This window comes from Sminthopsis crassicaudata, chromosome 4 (assembly GCF_048593235.1).
Source record: "Sminthopsis crassicaudata isolate SCR6 chromosome 4, ASM4859323v1, whole genome shotgun sequence".
Lineage (NCBI taxonomy): Eukaryota > Metazoa > Chordata > Mammalia > Dasyuromorphia > Dasyuridae > Sminthopsis > Sminthopsis crassicaudata.
The window spans coordinates 340,407,304-340,429,160 of NC_133620.1; the positions used below are offsets into that span (position 1 = coordinate 340,407,304).

Genomic DNA, 21,857 nt, shown 5'->3' on the forward strand with positions numbered 1-21,857 from the left:
TCAGAACCTGCACAATCTTATGGAAGAGAGAATTTCAAGGGTCTGGAAATGAAGGAGGAAAAGTGGGGACATTCAGAACTGAGCAGGAAAAAAGTAACAGCCCAAGGTCAACCAGCAGCAGAAGAATGAGAAAATAGGATTAAATTGTAGCAGAGAAGAGAGCTCTCAAAGAATCCATGAGCTCAATAGGAATCTCGGAGCAGAAGATAAAAGTGGAGGCTACACTCAGTGAATCAGCAAGCATTTATTAAACGTTTACTATGTGCTAGGCACTGTGCTAAATTTTGGGGATATAAAAAAGATACAAGAGACCATTCCTGTCTTCAGGAATCAATTTGGGAAAAGAAGAAAACACCAGTTGTAACCACATTCTCAAGGATTGAGAAAGTTACAAGAAAAGACCTGCCCTTTAACATCCCTTTCCAGTGCTTATCAACACAGACTATTACTATACTGCTTTTTTACTTAAAATGTATTTCTGGTAACTTGCATTTTGTCTCATTTACAGAGATTAAGAGTAAAGTTTATTTATGTGTGTTTCTACATACACATATATAATATGTTGTAATTATCTATTATATATAGACTACATATAATATGTAATATAATACATTATAAAATAGTACATATAATTTATAAAATATTTATAACATACACATACACACGTGTACACATACACATATGTACACATACACACAAAGTCAAATTTCCACTTAAATGTTGGGAATTTTCCTCACTGGTGGCTCAAAACAAATGTAATTGTACTGTTAATTTTCATTTGCTATACATTTCCTAAAGCATTACAGGGAATCATACATATGAAACCAAGGGGCCATTTTACTGCTCCTAGGCTTGAAATGAACTCATTATTGTCACCACCACCACTACATGTACCACCACCATCAGCATTAACCAGTTTAGGCATTCAAAGAAGCCAAAGAAACATTTAGAAAGTTTTTAAGGAAGTATAATTGGAAATTTAAGTACTTACTGTCAATATCAGCAAACTCAAGTTCATCCTGGGTTTCTTGGTTTGTTAGCTCAATCCCCAATTTAGCTGCAGAGGACTGTAATCCATGTAAATCAATGCAGCCAGATTCATCTTTGTCAAAGCTCTCAAAAGCTTCCAGGAATGCTACAGACATGGAATCAATTCAGCAATAAAGTTGGGTTTGACAACTAGTCAAGCAGAAAAGACATTATGTGCTTTTTAAATTCAATGGTCCCAGATGAAGGTAATATAATTAATCCAGACAATATAACTATAACTGGTTGAAAATTATGTTCTCAAGTGTTGAAGAAAACCCACTTATAGGAAGAGGATAAAATGTCCTTCCCAGAGATCTGAACCAAATCATGAACTGAAAATTGGAATGAGCTGCAATGGTTAACTGGAAACCAAACCAAACACCAGTTTGTTGGTTTTTTAAGTAGAGGGAACTAAAGGTCCATCCCACTCCCAAATCCTACCCATCCCCCAAAAGTATCACCCAACTAACTGACTGAAACTACCAGTCCTATTTGTTTTCTCAAATTGTAGAATGAGAATAGTAGATGATCATATTCTCCAAATCTTTGTGAAACAGATGTTAGTTAAGTTGAATCTTTATTTAAATTTATGATCCTGGTTTATAGCCATATTTATATTCCTCAAAGATAATGACAACTTTCCATTTAAATAATCTAACATTGCCACCAGTCTGGCATTTTAAAAAATAATCTTCTCTAAAAGAGAACCTAGGATTTCACATATATTTATACTACTATCCCATTTAAAGTTAGGTCAAGGAATTCAAGATGTAGCAGAATCTTTTATTTTGTTGCTCAGTAGTATCTGACTCCATTTGGGGTTTGCTGGACACATTTCCTTCAACTCATTTTACAGATGAGGAAACCAAAGCAAAGAGGATTAAATGCCTTCCCCAGAGGAGTCTTCCTGAATTCAGGGCCTGCTCTCTATCCAAGGCACTATCTAGCTGCTGATAGTAAAGGCTTTAAGTACAAGTCTAGTCTCATTTGTGGATTTAATTCAAAGGGACTTATTGAGCATTGGCTATTCAGTGATGACTTTTTTTTCCCACTACAATAATTTTTTTTTTCACTATTTGGCTTTTTTATTTTTGTTTCTAAATTTGGTTTCTGTTTCTCAAATTAAACACTAAAACAGAAACATTTCTATATAAAGCATAACATAGAAGATTTTGTGTGAAACCATGACTCTACTTCACATTACTGGCTACAATAATTTTTGAAGACCATTTATTAAAATGTAGGTGGATTGAAGTTTTTTCTAATTGAGGAAATATTTACTGGCTTCTCTTGAAATATTGAAGCACCTAAAGGGATTTCTTTTTTATTTTTTTATTCTCTTCTCCACTCATGTAATAAATCCTTGATTAGGGACTTTTTTTTTTTATCCTTATGGACTACATCCTTTAAAAGACTTTAGTATGATTTAATATATAATTCCAAAGCTTTCCCCAGGATTTTGTAAGATACAGGGGCACAAAATTTTCAAGGTGAAGATCAATGGTAGAATGATGGCTACAGGGGTGGGGGGAGAGAGTGGAGGAGAGAGGAGGCAGAGATTCTCTTCATGCTCTGGGCTATGACTGAAGATACATTCTGTTTTCCTAACAAAGACTCCATGAACATCAGAGCAAGTGAGGTATTCACCACTACCTCAGAGAGTCAGCAGGGAGTAGCCTACAAATTTCTGCCAGAATTAAGATCAACAAGCAAGAAATCTAGCCCTCACCAACATGGATTATGTGAGTGACTTAAAATCCATCACTTTCCCTGTCAGGAGTCTTATTTAAACATTTGTACTTTGTGTTTACTTTAACCTTGAAGTAGGAAGCAAGTAATAATGAAATTCTAGCCTAATAGAGGTGGGTTGAACTTGAAGAATTGTTGATTTGCACTTACTTTGTACTATTATCTAATCTGATCAAATTACTTATCAAATCTTCATAGCCATAGATTAAATCATATAGTCATAGATCTATTATATCACTCCTCCTCCAAGTTATTGATTTGTCTAAAAATAGAAAAGTATTCTATTTTTGATATCATTTGATGTCAAAAGGATAGTACAGATTTACCCTAAAAATCCTAGAATATTTCTTAGAAAAATAGCAAATATTTTAAGGACCTCATTTTGGGGGATGGTTAATTTTTAATTACAAAATTACCTTCTAGTTGTCCTTGAGTTAATCGCTCTTTGTGTTTAATGTGGTCTTGAAGAAAGCCTGGGAAATCCTTACCCCTGTGTTGAGATATAATAAAAGATTAAAAACCAATTCATAACTGTAAGATGTTAGTTGCACTCAGCAGTTTGGTTTATGGGAATGAGAGAAATTATTAAGCAGGAGTAGTTTTTTTGAGGGTCAGGTTATCCAGGCTCACATGTCTATTGCCTACACAGAATGGGAAGGGAGAGAACACACAGGTGTCTGGTCACAGGTTCAACTAAGGTTGCTTTCACTCAAGCCCTCCACCTGATCTTTCCAACTTAAGAGAAATATCCATATTGTGTCAGTAACAAGAAATGGAAAGGAGAGCAGACATTCAAACGGGGATCTTTATTGCTACAAACACTACTCTGTGCACTGTGTTCAAAAAGTTGAGGAACTCCGAGGGAATAATGTCATTAGATGCTGCTTGCAGATATAGATAACATTTCTCCCAATTTACCTAAGGAGGCAGTTTGTTACATTTGATAGGAGGTTCTATTTGGAGTCAGAATTCACAAGTTCAAATTCTTACTCTTGTCACTTGACCTTGACCCTGGAGGGCAAGTCATTTAGTTGTTCAGTAGGTCTCAGTTATTCATCTCTGTAATGAGAAGTTGGACTAGATGGTCTCTAAGGTCCTTTTAACTCTAAAATGTAGTATCTTAATATAATATTTTAACTAGATGTTGCCTTCTTGTGAGTGTTTCATTGGGTTGTTAGTTGTAGCCAATCCCTATGATTGCTTTAGTAGTGACTGTGACCAGAAAATAATTGTACTTATATTCTGGATCTCATAAGCATCTAGATGGTGTGCATAGCTAAAATATCACTGTAGGATATTGCAGGATTGTAGAAATGTTATTCTTCAAGGGATACTTTTACAACTGATCCAATATGATGTTGCCACATTAGCATATCTGCTATCTGGATCTCATATGAAATAGTTCATATGGATTCCATTTTAGTGACTGAGTGGACCAGATGAATTCTCTGGTAATGGCAGGAACTGATTTTGGTTCAGTTCCATAGATCTTAGAAAATACTCAGTATAGGTGAGAGAAAAAGTGAGTATAGCTAGAACACCACCACATAAGATATATTCTTGCTTGTTTCTTAAGACATTGAGTTTAGATGGAGAAAATGGAGGCAAGTGTTGAGATATTATCCCCTTAGAACTTTATCAGGACAGAGTCTTATTGCTGAATGTGGAGAAACATGACAAATGATGACAACCTTTACAAGTTTTAAGCATTATTTGTAGTTTTTTTATCTTTTTCAACAAGTTTATGTATTTAGCTTGAGAATGATAAGGCAAGCTTAAATAAACTCCTATCCACAAAATTAAATTATACTGAGGCAAAATGCAAACTGATTATCAGAAATGAATATCTGACAATTTTAATATTCCAAAAAATGGCTTAAAGCTGAAATCATAGCAGAAGTTTGAGATGAAACAAGGAACATTTTGAGCTGTTTTAATGCTGCAAATTATAAATTATTCATAAACAATATGCTTATAGTTTAGCAAAATCAGTAGGGATTTTGAACCCAAGTTTCTTAAGTCATTTTGCTCAGAGAAGTGGAAGGTACTTTTGGTTAATTGTACCATGTATTTATAATTCCTTTACTAGTCAATCAATAGTTAAAAGTCTTGGATATCAGAATCAGAATATAGCTTCTAGTGAATGTTTTCATATAAATAGCTTTTAGCCTTGTTGCATGTAGCATGGCATGGAACTACAATTTCCCCATAGAAAACAATTTATGGTGTTGATGAGAGTCGTCGTCATCATCATCATCATCACTACCACACCACCACCATCATCATCATTGATTTAGAGCTTATAATAAATGGCTTAGATTCTTTAGGCAGTTCCTTCCTTGGATATGTGCCTTTCTCATGGTTAGGTTGAGAAATGAACCAATCTGAAATCCCATAGAATTTGAATAGTCTGAGAAAATGGCCAGGGAGATATCTTAACATTAAAACCTCCAGAGGAGATTGTAACTTAGTATCTGTGATTTGAAATGACAAATACATCTTAACACTGGCATGTAATACTGCTCTTCCAGATCATTCAACAAGTAAATTTAGATTAAGTTGAGTGATGTAGAGTGATCTAGATAGAGCATTAGACTTGTAGATAGTAAGATCTGAGTTTGAATCCTGCTTCAGAAACTTATTAGGTGTGTATCTTTGGGCAAATCATTCATGTCTCTGCGTCTCCATTTACTTATCTTTAAAATAGGGATAGTAAGATCACCTACCTAAGGAGATTGTTAGAAGGTTGAATGAGATAATATATGTATATAAAATTCTGTGCAAATCTTTAAGACCTATATAAATGTGTGATATGATTGTTATTATGATTATCAGATAAAGATATAGCTATAAATAAAAAGACAGCATCATAAATTTAGAAAATGCTCTCCTAGCATTCACTAGCCCTGTGAGATAGTAATATCATAACTATTTTTAGAATGTAGAAATTGAGTTTCAGATTAGTTAAGTGACTTTCCTGTGGTTATAAAGTCATAGATTTAGAGTTGGAATAGACCTTGAAGGCCATTTAGTCCAATCCCCTTTACTTTATAGATGAGGAAACAGAGGCCCAAAGAGTGATTTATTCAGAATTATACAACTAATCAGTGACAGAACTTGAGCCAATGTCTGCACTTCAAATCCATAGCTTCTTCCTGACACTATCTTAACAATGAATAAAAGTTTCCAGTGATGCATTTGTAGTGACACTTACTACTCTACATGTGACCTCTGGAGTAATGACATTGTAATATAAACAGTTCAGATTTGTGCTTTTTCCTTAAGCCTAGAGGATTACAATGGATCATTCCTTTCATAATACCTGAATCATGCAACTATTACATTCCTCTGAAGATTCTAGTAGTACTTTTGCTTCAGAAAGCTCCATATAGGAATCTAGCTTCCTATGGCCACCAGGAGGCACTAGCCTACAACTATGACTAAGTTCCCATGCTGGACAATTTAAGTTTTACTACTGGGATGTGGAATTTAGTTAAAATGACTTCTTGTTCAAAGAACAAAAGAACAAAAGAACAAAAAACAAAAGCAAAAATGAAAATCAGTTGTTCTAAAATCATCACATTAAATCTTTCTATGACAGCACACTTTTAGAGAACTCAGCTAATTTAGTCAACATACTATGTCCTTTGAGAATGGCTGCCTCTCATTCCTGGTATGCTCTTCTTCCCCAACTCTTAACTCTTACTTTCCTTGGGTTTCTTTAATGCTTAGTTTAAGTCTCATTTTCTCAAGAGTCCCTAGATGCTGGTGTCTTCCTTTCTTCTCTCTTCCTTCCATGAGACTATTTTTCTGCAAATATCTTGCATGTACAATGCAAAATGCCTTTGCATTGTCTGTGTTTGAATATATAAGCTCCTGGAGGTCAAGGACTGTTTTTGCCTTTGTGTCTGCAGCATTTAACCCAAATCCTGGAATATATGAAGTACCTAATGCCTGTTGCTCAATTAATATAAAATTTTTATTTTATGAAAAAGGAACCACTGCTGAGATTTTTTTTTTTTAATGCAAATACATAGAAAGATAACTTAGAGATAGAAGTCTTCTTAGAAACCATCAGATCAAATCCTATCATTTATAGACAAGGAAATGGAGGAATGGAGAAATAATTTGTCCAGGATCACACAGTTAGTCAGTGACAATTCAATTTGATGAAATATCTCTCCCGTTGAACTATGAATTCTTTAGAGTAGAAACTTGTCATTTGTCTTTCTATTACTTAGAACAGTGTCTAGCATAACAAGTCTCCACAGGTTTCTCTGAAAGTGTTCCTTTTGTCATTTCTTATGGCATAATATTCCATTACATTCATTCACCTTAATTGGGTCATCCATTCCTCAACTGATTGGCATTCCCCTTAATTTACAGCTTTTTGCCACTTAAGTACTATGCGTCTTTCTACTCTTTCTTTGATCTCTAGCCCGAGTATAGATCTAGTTATAATGCTGGTAAATCAAAAGGTAAGCAATATGTTAAGTTTTGGGGGCACAATTCAAAATTGCTTTCCAGACCATTTCGAAAGTCTATCAATATTATAGTAATGTGTCTGCTTTCTCTCAGCATCTCAAATAAATCTCTCTCTTAACCTCCCTCCTTCCTTCCTTCCCTTCTCTTTCTCCTTTCTCCCTTTCCCTCCCTCTCCCTCTTCTCCTTCCCCCTCTCCCCCTCCCTCTCTTCATATCTGTCTGTCTCTCTCTGTCTCTCAGTTAATGTTATCAATTGGGTGCCCATCCTTTTATTTTGTAAATGAGGAAACTAAGGTCTAAGATAGTTACATAACTTGTTCTTCTGGAGTCAGAGGGAAAAACCAGAACAATGGATGGGAGTTGCAAAGGAAAACATTTAAGTTTGACATCAAGAAAAAGTCCCTAGTAATGAGAGCTATCCAAAAGTGAAAATGCACTGTGTTAGAACAAGGTGGATTCTCTAACACTGAGACCTTAAGGTAAGGACCTTTATCTTCAATTATCGGATTCTATTTTTGGATTCCATGGAACATGGAATGGTGTCAGAAGAGTCACAATAGCAAGCAACCTTAATGGCAATGGACATGATGGAGAACTGAAGGTACAGCTTATAATAAGACATGACCTTTGAGATTGAGAAGGGCTCCTAAAGATGCCATTAAGGACATGTTTGACTGGAAAAGGAGGTGAACCAGTAGTAGTATGTTGGGTGGATCCTTTATGGATAATTGATAGAAGAATATGGAAAAGAATTAAGTTTTTCTTATCACTGAAGGCAGTATACATGCCAATGAGATTACGTATCAGTTGAAGAAATGAAGGAGAGCATAATGACTTGTAAAAATTAACAATAGAAGCTTCTATTAGAAAAGTAAAACAAAATAATTTTTTGAACTTTGTGTCTTCTACAGTGTTTCACAGGAACAAAATGTCTTTCAGAAATAGAGTGGAGGAAAAAAGAATAGGCACTGACTACCTTTCTGCCCCCTCCATCCCAAACTCATTGACTACCTTTGCCATATAGAGCTATTTCTAAATCGGCTTTTTCTTCCTGTCTTTCTTCCTCTTAACTCCTTTTCTTTCAATCTGACCAATATCACGGACTGAACTTTTGCCTGGGAAAAGCTTCCTATATTTTCTAAATAGTATATTTCTTGATTTGATATGATTTAATTTAAAACATATACCAATTTTTTCCCTATGCAATAGAAATAAGTTGGAATCATAAGCAGCTTAAAAGGGTGTGTGCTACAGTGGCCTTCTGTCATGGGAGGGTGATTGCTTGCCAGAATCCCAGGGTTTTGAAGTGGTCTGCACTGCTTACAAAGTTGTAGACATTTAGAATTAGAAGGGAATAATTCTTACAAATTATTCAGGACAATCTTACTTCAGTGAAGTAAATATGAGTTTACTTCATTTTATTAAGCATTTATTAAATACTTGGCTTTGGGAGCATAAAAACAAGAAAAGGAAAAAAAAAACACCAGTTTGTATTCTCAAGGAGCTTATATTCTGCCATGGGATATAACATGTATATAGACATTTGGGGAAATTAGCACTAACAGTTTCCACTCAAATCAGGATTTCCCTCTACAATCTCTTTGATGGTTATCTAGCTAGCTTATTGAACATAATCTAAACCAAGCTCTTTGCTATCAAATAATTTAAAAAAACCACAATTTGTTCTACTTCTTAGTAAAGTTTTTCATAGGAATCAATTCCGACTTGGAAGGGACCTCAGGGGTCATTAAGCCCATTCTCCTTATTTTAGAGAAGAGGAAACTGAAGCCTAGGGAGTATCTTCTCTAAGTTGTTAAAGGCAGGAGGTTGCAGAAACATTAGTTCTGTCTTCAAATCTAGCTCTCTTTCCACTGTCTCATATTGCCTCCTTTCTTTATAGATGGAGTTAAATATAAAGTCTCAAAAGTTGATATAAGCTGTAGTAAGAGATAACAAAAGCCTTATTAAGATATAGTGATTACTATATAGTTGTATATTTGGATCTGGAATAAAGAGGATTTCAGTGAACTATGATTAGAATGGAGTACGTTCTAGGCACGGGAGATAACCTATAGTTAATATCATTATCTTTTATATACAAAGTTTTTGAAAATATTTTTGTGACTAAAAGTCCTCTTTAATATTTTCCCCATTATATAAATTCATAATCCAAAACTTGTTTAATTTTAAGGAAGTTGTACACTTTTTAAAAAACAAGTCTTTATATTCTATTTCTACAGAAAAGTATATGTATTGTTTTCTGAGAGCAAAGCTCTGATTGTTCTTGAACAGTTTCTAAAATAAAATGAAAGCGATTTATTTTAATCTTGAGGTGAGTAAAGCTCCAGAGAACAGGATCAGTGACTTTGAAGCAATAGAGAGAGATGGGAGCAAGGAAGCAATCCTACTGGAGGAGCAGAGTCAGTTGAGGGAACAATGTACTATATATTAAACTAATTCAAATCCATTCAACAAATATTTAGTAAATGCCTACAGTGCCAAGCCTCCCTATGATTGGCACCGGGGATATAAAAGATGAAAAAATAGTTTCTACCCTCCAGGAACTGACTATTATTCTCTATGTATGCTGTATCCAATTAGCATAATACAAGAGAGAATATGACAATATATTTATATCCTCTATCTGGAAGAACTTAGCAAAGTATCTTATACATAGAAGGCATTTAATAAATGCCTTTAATAAAGCTAAAGAGAGTGTCTAGGAAAACTTTCGGGAAAGGTTTCAACTGACTTCCTTGTCCTCTGTGCTACTAAGCAAAGAGAATCCCTTTACTACTTGCCTCTTCCTTTATGCTCAGAATATTTGAGAATATTCAAGGACTACTACCTAGTCCCATTCTTATTTTCAGTTAAGGGAAAGAATACTCAAAAATAAAAATGGCTTGCTTAAGATCACATAGCTAGTAAATGGCAGAATGCTGATTCAAACTCAGGTTCTTTCTGACTCCACAAACATTTTCCCCCCAGCAGGTAAAGAGAAGATATTATAAAGAGGTATGTGTACACATGTATGGACTAATGGCTTTTGGCATTGTGCACAAAAATGTGACATGAAAACTCAGAGGCTCAATGATAGTACTTAACGGTAAGTCTTTTCTTGACTTGGGATGTAAGAACTTAAAAAAAATTTTATTTGATAACTATATTTCCACTGTTAAGTAGTATCCTTGACTGTGTTATGTATTTTATTTCAAGCATCTCAAAATCTCATTTTGAGCAGGTGTCCCTGGCCTTCATATGACAGCCAAAAGGGGCCCAGGACACAAAAAAGAATCTCTATTTTAACTGCTTTTCATTCTGACTTTTTATCTTTTAATCACCTACCTGATGTGAGTCGATGGAATTTTTGTCAGGGGTTTCAGTTTATACTTAAGCTTAGTATCAGAAGAAGCAGACATTTGGCTGGTGACTCCGTCTGGAATTCAGAAAACAGAACTAAGTGATTGGTTCACAGATTCATTCCTTTGTGCTCCTCTGTATCTTATTCAGCTCAAGTTTCTATAGAGTATAACTGAATGATACAATAATCAACTAGCATATATATATCAACTAGTATATTTATACAATAATAACAATTTTCATTTATATACTTTAAGGTTTGTAAAGCATTTTATAAATATGATCTCATTTTATCCTAACAAAGTCCCTGCCTAATAGATGCTATTATTATCCCCATTTTACAGAGGGGGAAATTGAGGCAGACAGAAAAGAAGTGACTTTTGCAGAGTCACACAGCTAGTTATGTGCCTAAAGCTCTTTCCTGCTTTAAGTTTTCCTGACTCTAAGTCCAGCACTCTTATTTATCAAAGCATCTAGCTACTTATATACTATTATAACATGGACTCAGAAGGAGGAATTAAAATTAAGAAAATGTTTTCAAAGTATGGTTGGACCATTACCTATATCAGAATAGGTTGAAGGAGACACAGCCTCCTTAGCACTTCTCATAACTCTTAGAGAGCTTTAAGGGATGTTATTGTTCCTCTACCTCCCCCATTTTCAATAGCATAATCTCAGGAAGTCAAGCCAGATAGGCTCTAAGGAAAAACCATTAATTTAGATAATAAAACTTGCCACATTCAGGGAACAACCTGATGTTACAACCAAACACAGGAAAGTTTGCAATATTTATTTCCATCTTTCAGCTGCCTGGTCACTTACATGCCTGGGCACCTAAGCTATCCTCTGTGCAAGTTTTTTTCTTACAGTGTTTTCACTGTCCCATGTCAGCCTGGGTAACCTGCCTTACTTTGCCACTTTCTATAGATATCACCACCATTTTGTTCTTTGTTGCCCAGAATGAGGCTGGGAGCAGAAAGATGGTCCACTTAAGCCAAACTACTTGATTATACCCCAAGACCATTCCTCTCCCTGCCCTCATTTCCCTACTCCCCTTATGGGTAATGTCTGATTGTCAGACTTGGGGATTCAGGGATTGTGTTGGTAGAGGCCTTTCCTTTGTTTATATGCTTGATTTTTATGTCCTATATTTTCTTCTAAAAGAAGATCATTTCAGAGAACAGACAATATCTCCAGCAAAGTTGCTGAAGAGGAGGAGGAATAGAAAACCAATTGTTAAATATTGAAGTCAGAACAAAACCAAAACCAGAAAAACACTCTATTTGATTTTTCCTGAAGTGCCCAGTCTGAAGGCTAGAAAATAGTTGTTTCTGAAAGTTGCTACATGAGATGGGAACTTATTACCTAGCCAGAAAGCCCAAGAGGGCCCCCAAATCCTGACATTATAAAAATCTATCCCAACATTCAATATCAGCATTAATTTTGACTATTTTTTTTGCCCCCGTGCAAAAGTGACAGGTGGCAAATCAAAACTGGGATCTTGGCATAGAATCCCACTGAGTTCTGAAGTTTAAATAACAAATTTAAACTATGCCACTCACCACCTCTGAGCCTTGATCAGCAAATGATCATGAACCCAATAAGAGGTTTGTTCCATCATACAACTGTGACCTCACTGCTCATTCTCATGGAGGGGATGACCCAGAAGACCCTTCAATCTCTGAGCTCCTACTTTTCACAGTGGCTTGCCTAACAGAGCATACTCCTGGAGAAGTGGGGTGCTCTGTATGTGTGTTAGAAAGGAAGAATAGTGAAATCTTAAAAGTTTTAAAATTGGCCAGAAATTTTGACTAGGACTTATGAGAAAGGACAACTTTTTCTTAAACTTTCCATGAACAAATGTGCTTATTGACCATTATTCTAAGTTAAAGGCAATAAAAGATTCTAACAAAGAGGGAATGAGTTCCAGTTATAGCAGACAGGGCAAAGGCATTGAGATAAATAAGAAATGTGTCTCTGTGTGTGTGTGTGTGTGTGTATGTGTGTGTGTGTGTGCACATACACGGAAGTTAGGTACATAATGTTAAAGGAAGATGAAATTCCAGATAAGAGTTAAGGTGCTCATTCCCATAGGGGCTAGTGCCTTTAGGGTCCTGAAAGATTCAGGTTTTGAAAAGTAGAAAAGTGAGGAAACTGACCATTCTCTAGCATAAGATCCAAGTTACCAATTTTGGACAAGAATTTCTCAATTTGAATGGACCAGCTGCAACTTGGAGCCCCAGTTCCCTATCAGGGCATTTCTTCCATTACTCTCTCCTGTTATCATTATTAGTAATCTGTCCACTACTGCTGCTGGTATTCTGATAGTTGTTATCATTCCACTGTCAGACAATAAGAACCAGGAAATCTCCAAAACAGGATGAACGGTGTATAGAAGGAAAATTTCATTAATAGTTAAGCCATTATGGCTGAAAAGAAAAGGAATGGAAGATTTACTATTAGTAAATTATAGAGGAAAGAATACTAACTCTAGCTGTTGGTAACTTCCAGTTGTAAGTGGATATTGCTGCCGATATGCCTGATAATTCGAGACTGGAAACCTGTTCTTCCTAAAAGTGTCTGCATGTGAGGCAAACATTTGAAACCCTAGCATGCAGCCAGGAAACCTCCAGAGGTCGTCTACAACCAACCAAACCAAATCCTTTTGAATTAGGTTTATTTTTTGGGAAGTTGGGCTTTAAGAGGAGAATTAATATAAGTGATTGGTATCAATTTTACATTCACAATATGTTAATGCATCTTAGAGATTTAATTTGGCCTGAATACTCCACTTTTGATTTTCTCTGAATTCAAAAGGTCTGACATTTCTCCCTTACTATTCTGTAAGCCCTAGTGGTGTGCACCAAAAAACAAAATGAATATATGAGTGATAGATGGAAACTCTGTTTTAGCAAATAGGGAAATCAGAAGCTTCTTGGCTAAATATATATAAACTCAGATTTTTAAAGCCTTTCAAGGCTGGTTACATCCCATCTTACCAGCCCCATTCTTTATTACTCAAATCTATATTCTGGCCCTAACTGGCCTCCTCTCTATTTTTTAAGGATCTCTAATTTTTGCTTTTTCTCTGGCTGTATTTCATGCCTGCACTGTACTTCTTCCTCACTTTTGAATCATAAAATCCACCTCTAAAGATGCAGCTCAAGTACCACTTAATTCTACATGAAGCCTTTTCTGATTTCCCTATTTACTAGAGCAAAGTTTCCTCTTATTACCCATATATTCATTTTGTTTTTTGGGATATTTGTATCTCCAACACCTAACACAATGCCTGTTATAATATTTGCTTATTTGCTTGATTTTGCAATTAAAATTCCTCTATGGCAAGAATCAGTTGCTTTTTTAACTGTTAATAAGACAAAGCAATGACATAGAAAACAATGACAGTTCTAAAGTTCAGGAGGGGAAGAATAAAAAATGAAAATAAAAAAGGGTAGGAGAGAGTGAGGAGAAAAGAAAAGGAACATTATATATTTGCAAATCAAAGAACACGATCTCAAAAAAATTGAAAAAAGACTTTTGTAGTATTGCTGCATGTTGACAATTATGACTGTGTGTAAGATATGGCCTAAGAAAAAGTATCAAGAATGACTATGATTAGGGAGAAGAAAGAAAATAAACCACGGGCCAGTGAGGTAGGAAGAATGACAGATGGCAGAGTCTCTCTAAGTTATCCTAAGTAATGCTGGTATTTTTAAGATACTAAAAAATAAATAAAAGTAGAAAGACTGTAGCCCATTGGATAGATCACCTGTGATGTATTAATGGGGAAATTAAAATTTTGCAAGATAAGGATGCTTGGAAACTGATTTGTTTCAGTGGAAAAAGGGGTCATACTGAAGAAATAGTAGATGCAGTGAATGATCTAGGTGAAATTGCTCTATGATATTTTGTTGGTTTGAGATAGTTTTACTGATTTGAAAAACAATTTAAAATCAACCACCACTACCTCTGATTTTGCTCTCCACCTTTGTTTTTATTCTTCTTTAAAGACAGACACAACCCTAAATTCAGTTAGTTAAGCACACTTATATCCTTGAGGCAACACAGGGGCACTGGAGATACCTAAAAGAGTGTAGGATTGAAGTAATAACTGTCACCCTTTTCACAAATATGACTTAGAATTGGGCTGTTTGTATACTACTACGGGAAAACCTTTTTGTTTTAAAAAAGCTCAGTTGAAGTTTTCAACACCAAAAATTATTAACTTATTTGCCAAAATTCAGCGATATATGTAGAAAAAAAACAGTTAATGATTAGAATTAAATGATCTCCTTGATTAGATAGCTTAGAGAATAGGGCCAATAAATCAAGTATAGGAGAAAGCAATGAGATTTTTATTAATAAATGTGAGGTTCCAAAATCTCAGCTCTACAATATTGTCTCATATTGCTTATTATTTACCTTTAATGGACTTTGAATATTCTATCAGTTTGTTGAGATCCACTCTCCCATCACCTGTAAATCAAAGACAAGATAAGATTTAGAATCAGTGATAAGCAAAATAATTTTTGATATGGCATAAAAAGAATATCATTGTGTTATGAAAAGTGACAACAAGATGCTTTCAGAAAAACCTAGAAAGACTTACATGAACTGATGCAAAGTCAATGAGCAGAACCAGGAGAACATTGTATATGGTAACATCAATACTCTATGATGACCAACTAGGAATGATTTATTTATTCTCAGCAATATGATGATTAAATACAATTCCAGAGGACTGATGATGAAAAATTCTATCTACCTTCAAAGAAAGAACAGATGGAGTCTGAATGCAAATTAAAGCATACTTTAAACATTTTTTTATTCTTCTTTTTAATTCTGAATATATATTTTTTGCAGTATTGCTACTATGGAAATTCTTTGCATTATTGTACATGTATAATCTATATCAATTTTCTTTCACTCTCGAGGAGGGAGAAAAGGGAGGAAGGGAGAGAATGTGAAACTCAAATAAAGCCTGACAAAAGTTTTTTTTACATGTTATTTAGAAAAAATAAAAATAAATGTTAAAACCCCCAAATATAAAACTATGAAAATTAGAATAGATGGTTATTTTCTGACTTGTCTTATTAGCACAGAAGAATGAAAAACTGAAAAGAATAACTTTCAAATGTTCTATCTATTTCATCACTTTTATTCAAATGAATGAAAGAACAAAGTAGTTCAATGGAGGGAGAAGCATTTTACAGGAAGATCTAATACTCAAAACTAAAGAACATTCTTTAGTATTTTAGCTCCAAGAAAATTGGCAAAAAATGTCCTAGTGACTCTTATTCTGTTGATTAAGGGATAAGGGTATCTGCTAGTTAATATCTTTTTTTTTTTTTTTTTTTGCTGAGGCAATTGGGATTAAGTGACTTGCCCAGGGTCACACAGCTAGGAAGTATTAAGTGACTGAGATCAGGTTTGAACTCAGGTCTGGTGCTCTATCCAATGTACCACTTAGCTACCCCCAGTTAATATATTCTTGTTAAAATTCTGTTCTCCACTCATCATATCTATAACTTGCCATTGGATCCAGATGTCTGGAGGAGAAAATGAGGCTGTTAATTTTGCACAGCCTACCCTCACTTAAATCTAATTCATTCATATGTTTTAGTGTCATCTTTCTGATGTCATAGTCTTCTTCAAGAATGAAGGACAAACAACTGATTCTAAGCTCTTTTTAATTTTTTTAATTTTAATTTTTAAATTTTTGTTTTGTTTTATTTTTTAAATTATAGCTTTTTATATACAAAACATATGCATGGGTAATTTTTCAACATTGACCTTTGCAAAAACTTCTGTTTCAACTTTTCCCCTCCTTCCCTCCACCTCCCTCCCCTAGATGGCAGGTAGTTCCATACATGTTAAATATGTTAAAGTATATGTTAAATACAATATGTATATACATATTTATACAGTTATCTTGCTGCACAAGAAAGATCGGATTTAGAAAGAAGGTAAAAATAACCTGAGAAGAAAAAATAAAAATGCAAGCCAACAATAACAGAAAGAGTGGAAATGTTATGTTGTGGTCCATACTCATTTCCCAGTGTTCTTTCTCTAGGTGTAGATGGTTCTGTGCATTACAGATCAATTGGAACTGATTTGGATTCTCTTCATTGTTGAAGAGAGTCACGTCCATCAGAACTGATCATCATGTAGTATTATTGTTGAAGTGTATAATGATCTCCTGGTTCTGTACATTTCACTTAGCATCAATTCATGTATGTCTCTCCAAGCCTCTTTGAGTCATCCTGGTTATAGAACAATAATATTTCATAACATTCATTTATCACATTTTATTTAGCCATTTTCCAATTGATGGGCATCCCTTCAATTTCCAGTTTCTAGCCACTACAAAAAGGGCTGCCACAAACATTTTTGCATATACGGGCCCCTTTCCCTTCTTTAGTATCTCTTTGGGTTGCAAGCCCAGTAGTAACACTGATGGAGTAAAGGGTATATACAAAGTTTGATAACTTTTTGAGTATAGTTCCAAATTGCTCTCCAGAATGGTTGGATCTGTTCACAATTCCACCAACAATGTATCAGTATCCCAGTTTTCTCACATCCCCTCCAACATTTGTCATTATCTTTTCCTGTCATCTTAGACAATCTGAGAGGTGTATAGTGGTATCTCAGAGTTGTCTTAATTTGCATTTCTCTGATTACTAATGATTTGGAACACCTTTTTATATGACTAGAAATAGTTTAAATTTCTTCATCCAAAAATTGCTCATATCCTTTGACCATTTATCAATTGGAGAATGGCTTGATTTCTTATAAATTAAGAGTCAATTCTCTATATATTTTGAAGATGAGGCCTTTATCAAAATCTTTAGCTATAAAAAATGTTTTCCCAGCTTATTGCTTCCCTTCTAATCCTGTCCACATTAGTTTTATTTGTACAAAAGCTTTTTAATTTAATATAATCGAAATTTTCTGTTTTGTGATCACTAATGACTTCTACTACTTCTTTGATCACAAATTCCTTCCTCCTCCACAGTCTGAGAGGTAAATGATATACTGTGTCCTTCTAATTTATTTATAATCTCATTCTTTATGCCTAGATCATGAACCCATTTTGATCTTACCTTGGTGTATGGTGTTAAGTGTGGATCAATGCCTAGTTTCTGTCATTCTAATTTCCAATTTTCCCAGCAATTTTTGTCAAATAATGAATTCTTATCCTAAAAGCTGGGATATTTGGGTTTGTAGCTCTTTTAATTTAATAGTACTTTTCCCATTTGATTGTCAAGATAGTTTTCATCATTCATCTTTGGTATTGCTTATAACATGCTCAATCATGAATTTTAATCTTTACTCTGGTATTCTGTTCAAATGTAATTATGTTTTTTGGTATGTGAGGGTATCATTAATATTGTCAATGATGCATAGGCTTAAAGCATCTGTGTTGTTTACAAATCTTTGACTTCTCTCTATCTTTACCTCTGTAATTTGTTTTTCAGAATATCTTTTCCATACTATATATCAACTCATTCATTTGCTTGTCCAATGAAAACACATGAGCCATCTTTCTATTTATCTGCAACTATCTTTTGTCTTCTGTTGTTATTATGGGGACAATTTCAAGACTGATGTGAATCAATAAAAAATGAAAAAAAAAGCATTTTAAATGCTTACTATATGCCAAGCATTGTGCTATATGCAGGGGGTATAAATATAAAGCAAAGATAATCCCTGTCTTCAAAAAACTTACATTTTAATAGACACATCTTAGGGGAATGATGATTTAAAAGGAGTACTTTGAGCCAAAAAATAACAGGGACTGTTAATAGGGCCATAAAGAAAGAGAATGACATATCTCTCTTCCAGGAGTAGTGTCAGAGTGGATTTGATCATGGCTCCATAACAAGGGCAAAGGAGCGATATATAGAGTAGTAGCAAGGCCTTTGATGGTGATAGTAGATCAAGGAGATAAGTGAAGGATGGCCATAGGCTAGGTAAAGTCTATACCAATCAAGATAGGGGTCCAGGATGGACTTTCTGGAGATGAAAAGGTTAAAGTCCTTAGAGAATAGTCTTAGATCCCAGAGGTATTGAGAAGATGGCCAAGGAGTAGGAAGAAAATAGGATTCATTTCCTCTAGCAGAATGTCTACTTGTTGATTTCTGGGTAAGACTCTTACATTTTCAAGTACCACTAGCTAAAATGGTCTTTATAGGTGGTCTAAAAATAACGATTTTTAATATCCTTTGTCCTTTAGTTCAGAGTAGGATTTTGTATTATATAATATATGATGATAGAAGTAAAACCAAACCAAGAAACCTATGGTTTATATTGGTATTCTTGTTTAACTTTTTCTAAATGAAATCTTCCTTTCATTTTGTCTTTTTTTTTCTCTTTCCTACTCTATTTTTCTCTCTATTTCCTCACCTGCTTTTCTCTTCCTTATTTTGTCTAAAGCCTATGTATGAATGGTTCCTCTATCACTCTTGGGCACTGATTATCTTGGTTAGTGGCATTTGTAAATTGAGAAGTTTCTGTCACTAACCTAAAGGTAAATGATTAGAGTTATATTTTCTTCTGACTCTAGGATGATTCTTTTAAACTATATTTCAAAATATCTCTATGACTTCAAAGAAGAAGAATTCCACAAGTTCCCTTACCCTGCCCCATGAGCTGGGTTCCCCAGAGATGTACAACAGTAAATGATAGACTCACACTCAAGTGGCAGAAGTGTTAGCAGCTCTTGAAGTTGCTGATCTGTAAGATCTATCCCCAGGTTCCTCAGGACATTGTCCAGTTCATGGACATCAACCTTTATTCCTGTTGAAACAATGAAAATGGTAAAAAACAGGGATAAAAAAAACCAGATGTTAAAAGTATGAAAAACCTTTTATGCTTGCCTATGTTAACTGACTAAAAAGAAAAACCATCATAAGACTTTTTATGGTTGATTGAGTTCATGTGGATGTAGCTCATGGAGACTCTTTTGGTTTATTCATTAGTCTTAGCTTTTTTGGAGACAAACCACTTTTGGTTACATTTAGCAAATCTGAATGGCATATATCCATTGTTAGTCTTTACTATTACTATATGAAAAGGGATTTGTTTGTTCCAAAAGTATTTCTGTAAATTTTTAACATGTTTATAATTTACTCTGAAAGCATCTATCAATCTTTTCCTGCCTTTTTATTAAGCTTTCCTGTTTGAGTAACAATGCATACATTTTTGTTTGGCTACCTTCCAGATCTATTAGTGTTGGTAATACATATTAAAGCTGGTATTAGTATAAGTATTCTGGTATACCTATAATGGCATAAGGTTAATTGCTTTAGATTTAAGCCTTGATTTCAGAATTACCATTGGTTTCTAAACATAATCAACAGGCACTTTATGCTTATGTGCCAGGCACTGTGCTAAAAGCTGAAGATACAAAGAAAGGTAAAAATAGCCCTTTTAAAAGCTCATGATCTAATGGTAAAGACAGCATACAAATAACTGTGAACAAACAAGATAAAGACAAGAAAAGTCAGAAGATAAGTAAGGAAGAGTAGTTTTAAACATGGGAGACAGCCAGTGAAAATGCAGAATCGAGAGATGGAGTGTCTTGTTTGAGGAATAGCAAGGAGGTCAGTGTTCACTGGATCTTAGAGTATATGGAAGATTATAAAGTATGAGAAGACAAAAAAGGTAGGAAGGAGCTTAAACTGTGTCCCTGCAGGATGCCATGTCTTATATCAATAGTTCATGAAATTATTGTATTAGTTATGTGTTTCCATGTTAGATATAAAATTTTTTTAACATTCTTGGATATAGCTTGTATATTTGAATGAATAAAGCTTAAATTGAGTTGAAGGCTTTATGACAATATATTGGCAGCATATATATTTCAGTGTTTTTAGGTGATAGTTTAAAAATAATCACTGAATAAAATCTTGAGTTGCTTTTGACATCTCTGGGACTTCTGGCACACCCGTTTTGCTCCTTAACTAACATTTTTGGAATAGATTTTTAGAATGATAAAAGTAATGAATAATTTATACAAAGTATATAAATACAAAACTGAAATCTTTGAAAGGATCAATAATATTTTCATCTTTTGGCAATAAATATATGATTTTCATTTTTCTAAAAAATGGCAGGATAAGCTGGTAAAGATTTTGTCAGTAAATTATACACCACTGTGAAGTAGTTGAGCCAATAATTATGGATCTCATCTATACCAGTCACTTTCCAGTCTTTCAGAGAAGTAGAGTCTTAGTCATTACTCTGATATAACTGTTCTATCATTCATTAACTAATAATATACAAGATTTCTGCTTTTGTGGTATTGAATTTCTTTCAATCATAAATTTTTTGCACCTTCCATATCAAGGGTATTAATGGTATCAACTTCTGATATATCTTTGTTTTCTGGATTTACAGTTTGTTTGTCACATCTTTGTTGTTTATAATTGGATATGACTTCCAGGATTTGTGGAACCTTGAGAGTGTCCTCTGTCTTGCTTCTTTTGACCTTTGTGTGAGTATCTGTTCTGTGTCACTTCTCTGTATATTTGGCATTTGAACAATGCGGACAGTCCTTTGGAGTTGCACATTCTCTCACAGTAGAATTTGAATGCTTGGCAATATAGATTGAGAAAAGATCTCATTGCCCAGTGTCTTATCTTGTAGGGTGATTTTCAGAATTTTCCTAATATAAATCAAATGGAAGTGATTCAGTTCTCCTGGAATTTCCCTGACATGTAATCTCCTCCAGTAGGCATATGGAGTAATCTCCATAAGCATACAACAGTATGGCCTTATAGTCTTATAGGCCTGACATTGCATGCCCACATCAAAGAAGATGCTATTCTATATAAGTAAGGAAGAATTGTTGTAGCTCAAAAGAAACTTGAAATGCACAAATTTAGAGACCCCTCCCCTCCAAATGTGCATAAGGACTACTTGTGCCTTATCTAAGATAAAACATTTCAAGCTTTTAGTGGTTTGATCAACCACAGTTAGATATGCTGTACCTTGACCTTGACATAGTAATGTCATTTTGATTCTCTTTAAGCACAAAAAACAACCACCATTGTAGGTACAAAGCTAGACATTTGGTGTAGTCTTCCAGCGGCTTTCCATAAATCTTATATAGCTGCTTTTTGCCATGGTGGCATTTGATATTTTTCCTTAGGAATGTTCTTGAATAAGTTCACCTTTCTTCCTATGGCACAGGCTCTATTATATACTATTGCATTGTTGTCTGGTCAT

General features: G+C 34.5%; 1 protein-coding gene and 1 long non-coding RNA gene across 9 annotated transcripts in view; one reads left to right on the forward strand and one right to left on the reverse strand.

Annotated features, from left to right (window-relative positions):
- The window catches only part of EFCAB3 (EF-hand calcium binding domain 3), a 205,631-nt gene that overhangs the window by 13,422 nt on the left and 170,352 nt on the right, over window positions 1-21,857 (reverse strand). For 6 of the 8 annotated variants that reach the window (XM_074260947.1, XM_074260948.1, XM_074260951.1 and 3 more), the window contains 5 exons: window positions 19,320-19,424; window positions 15,048-15,101; window positions 10,608-10,698; window positions 3,195-3,268; window positions 992-1,135 (listed from right to left, as the gene is read on the reverse strand). In XM_074260947.1, coding sequence (XP_074117048.1) covers window positions 992-1,135; window positions 3,195-3,268; window positions 10,608-10,698; window positions 15,048-15,101; window positions 19,320-19,424 — 468 coding nt within the window. Of the gene's footprint in view, window positions 1-991; window positions 1,136-3,194; window positions 3,269-10,607; window positions 10,699-12,184; window positions 12,323-15,047; window positions 15,102-15,234; window positions 15,391-19,319; window positions 19,425-21,857 lie in introns of those variants that run through there. The other 2 variants (XM_074260953.1, XM_074260955.1) reach the window with 2 other exon arrangements.
- LOC141538924 (uncharacterized) overlaps window positions 7,851-21,857 on the forward strand; it is a 150,113-nt gene continuing 136,106 nt past the window's right edge. The window contains exons 1-2 of the long non-coding RNA XR_012481157.1: window positions 7,851-7,948; window positions 10,251-10,368. This is a non-coding gene — a long non-coding RNA (uncharacterized LOC141538924). The remainder of the gene's footprint in view (window positions 7,949-10,250; window positions 10,369-21,857) is intronic.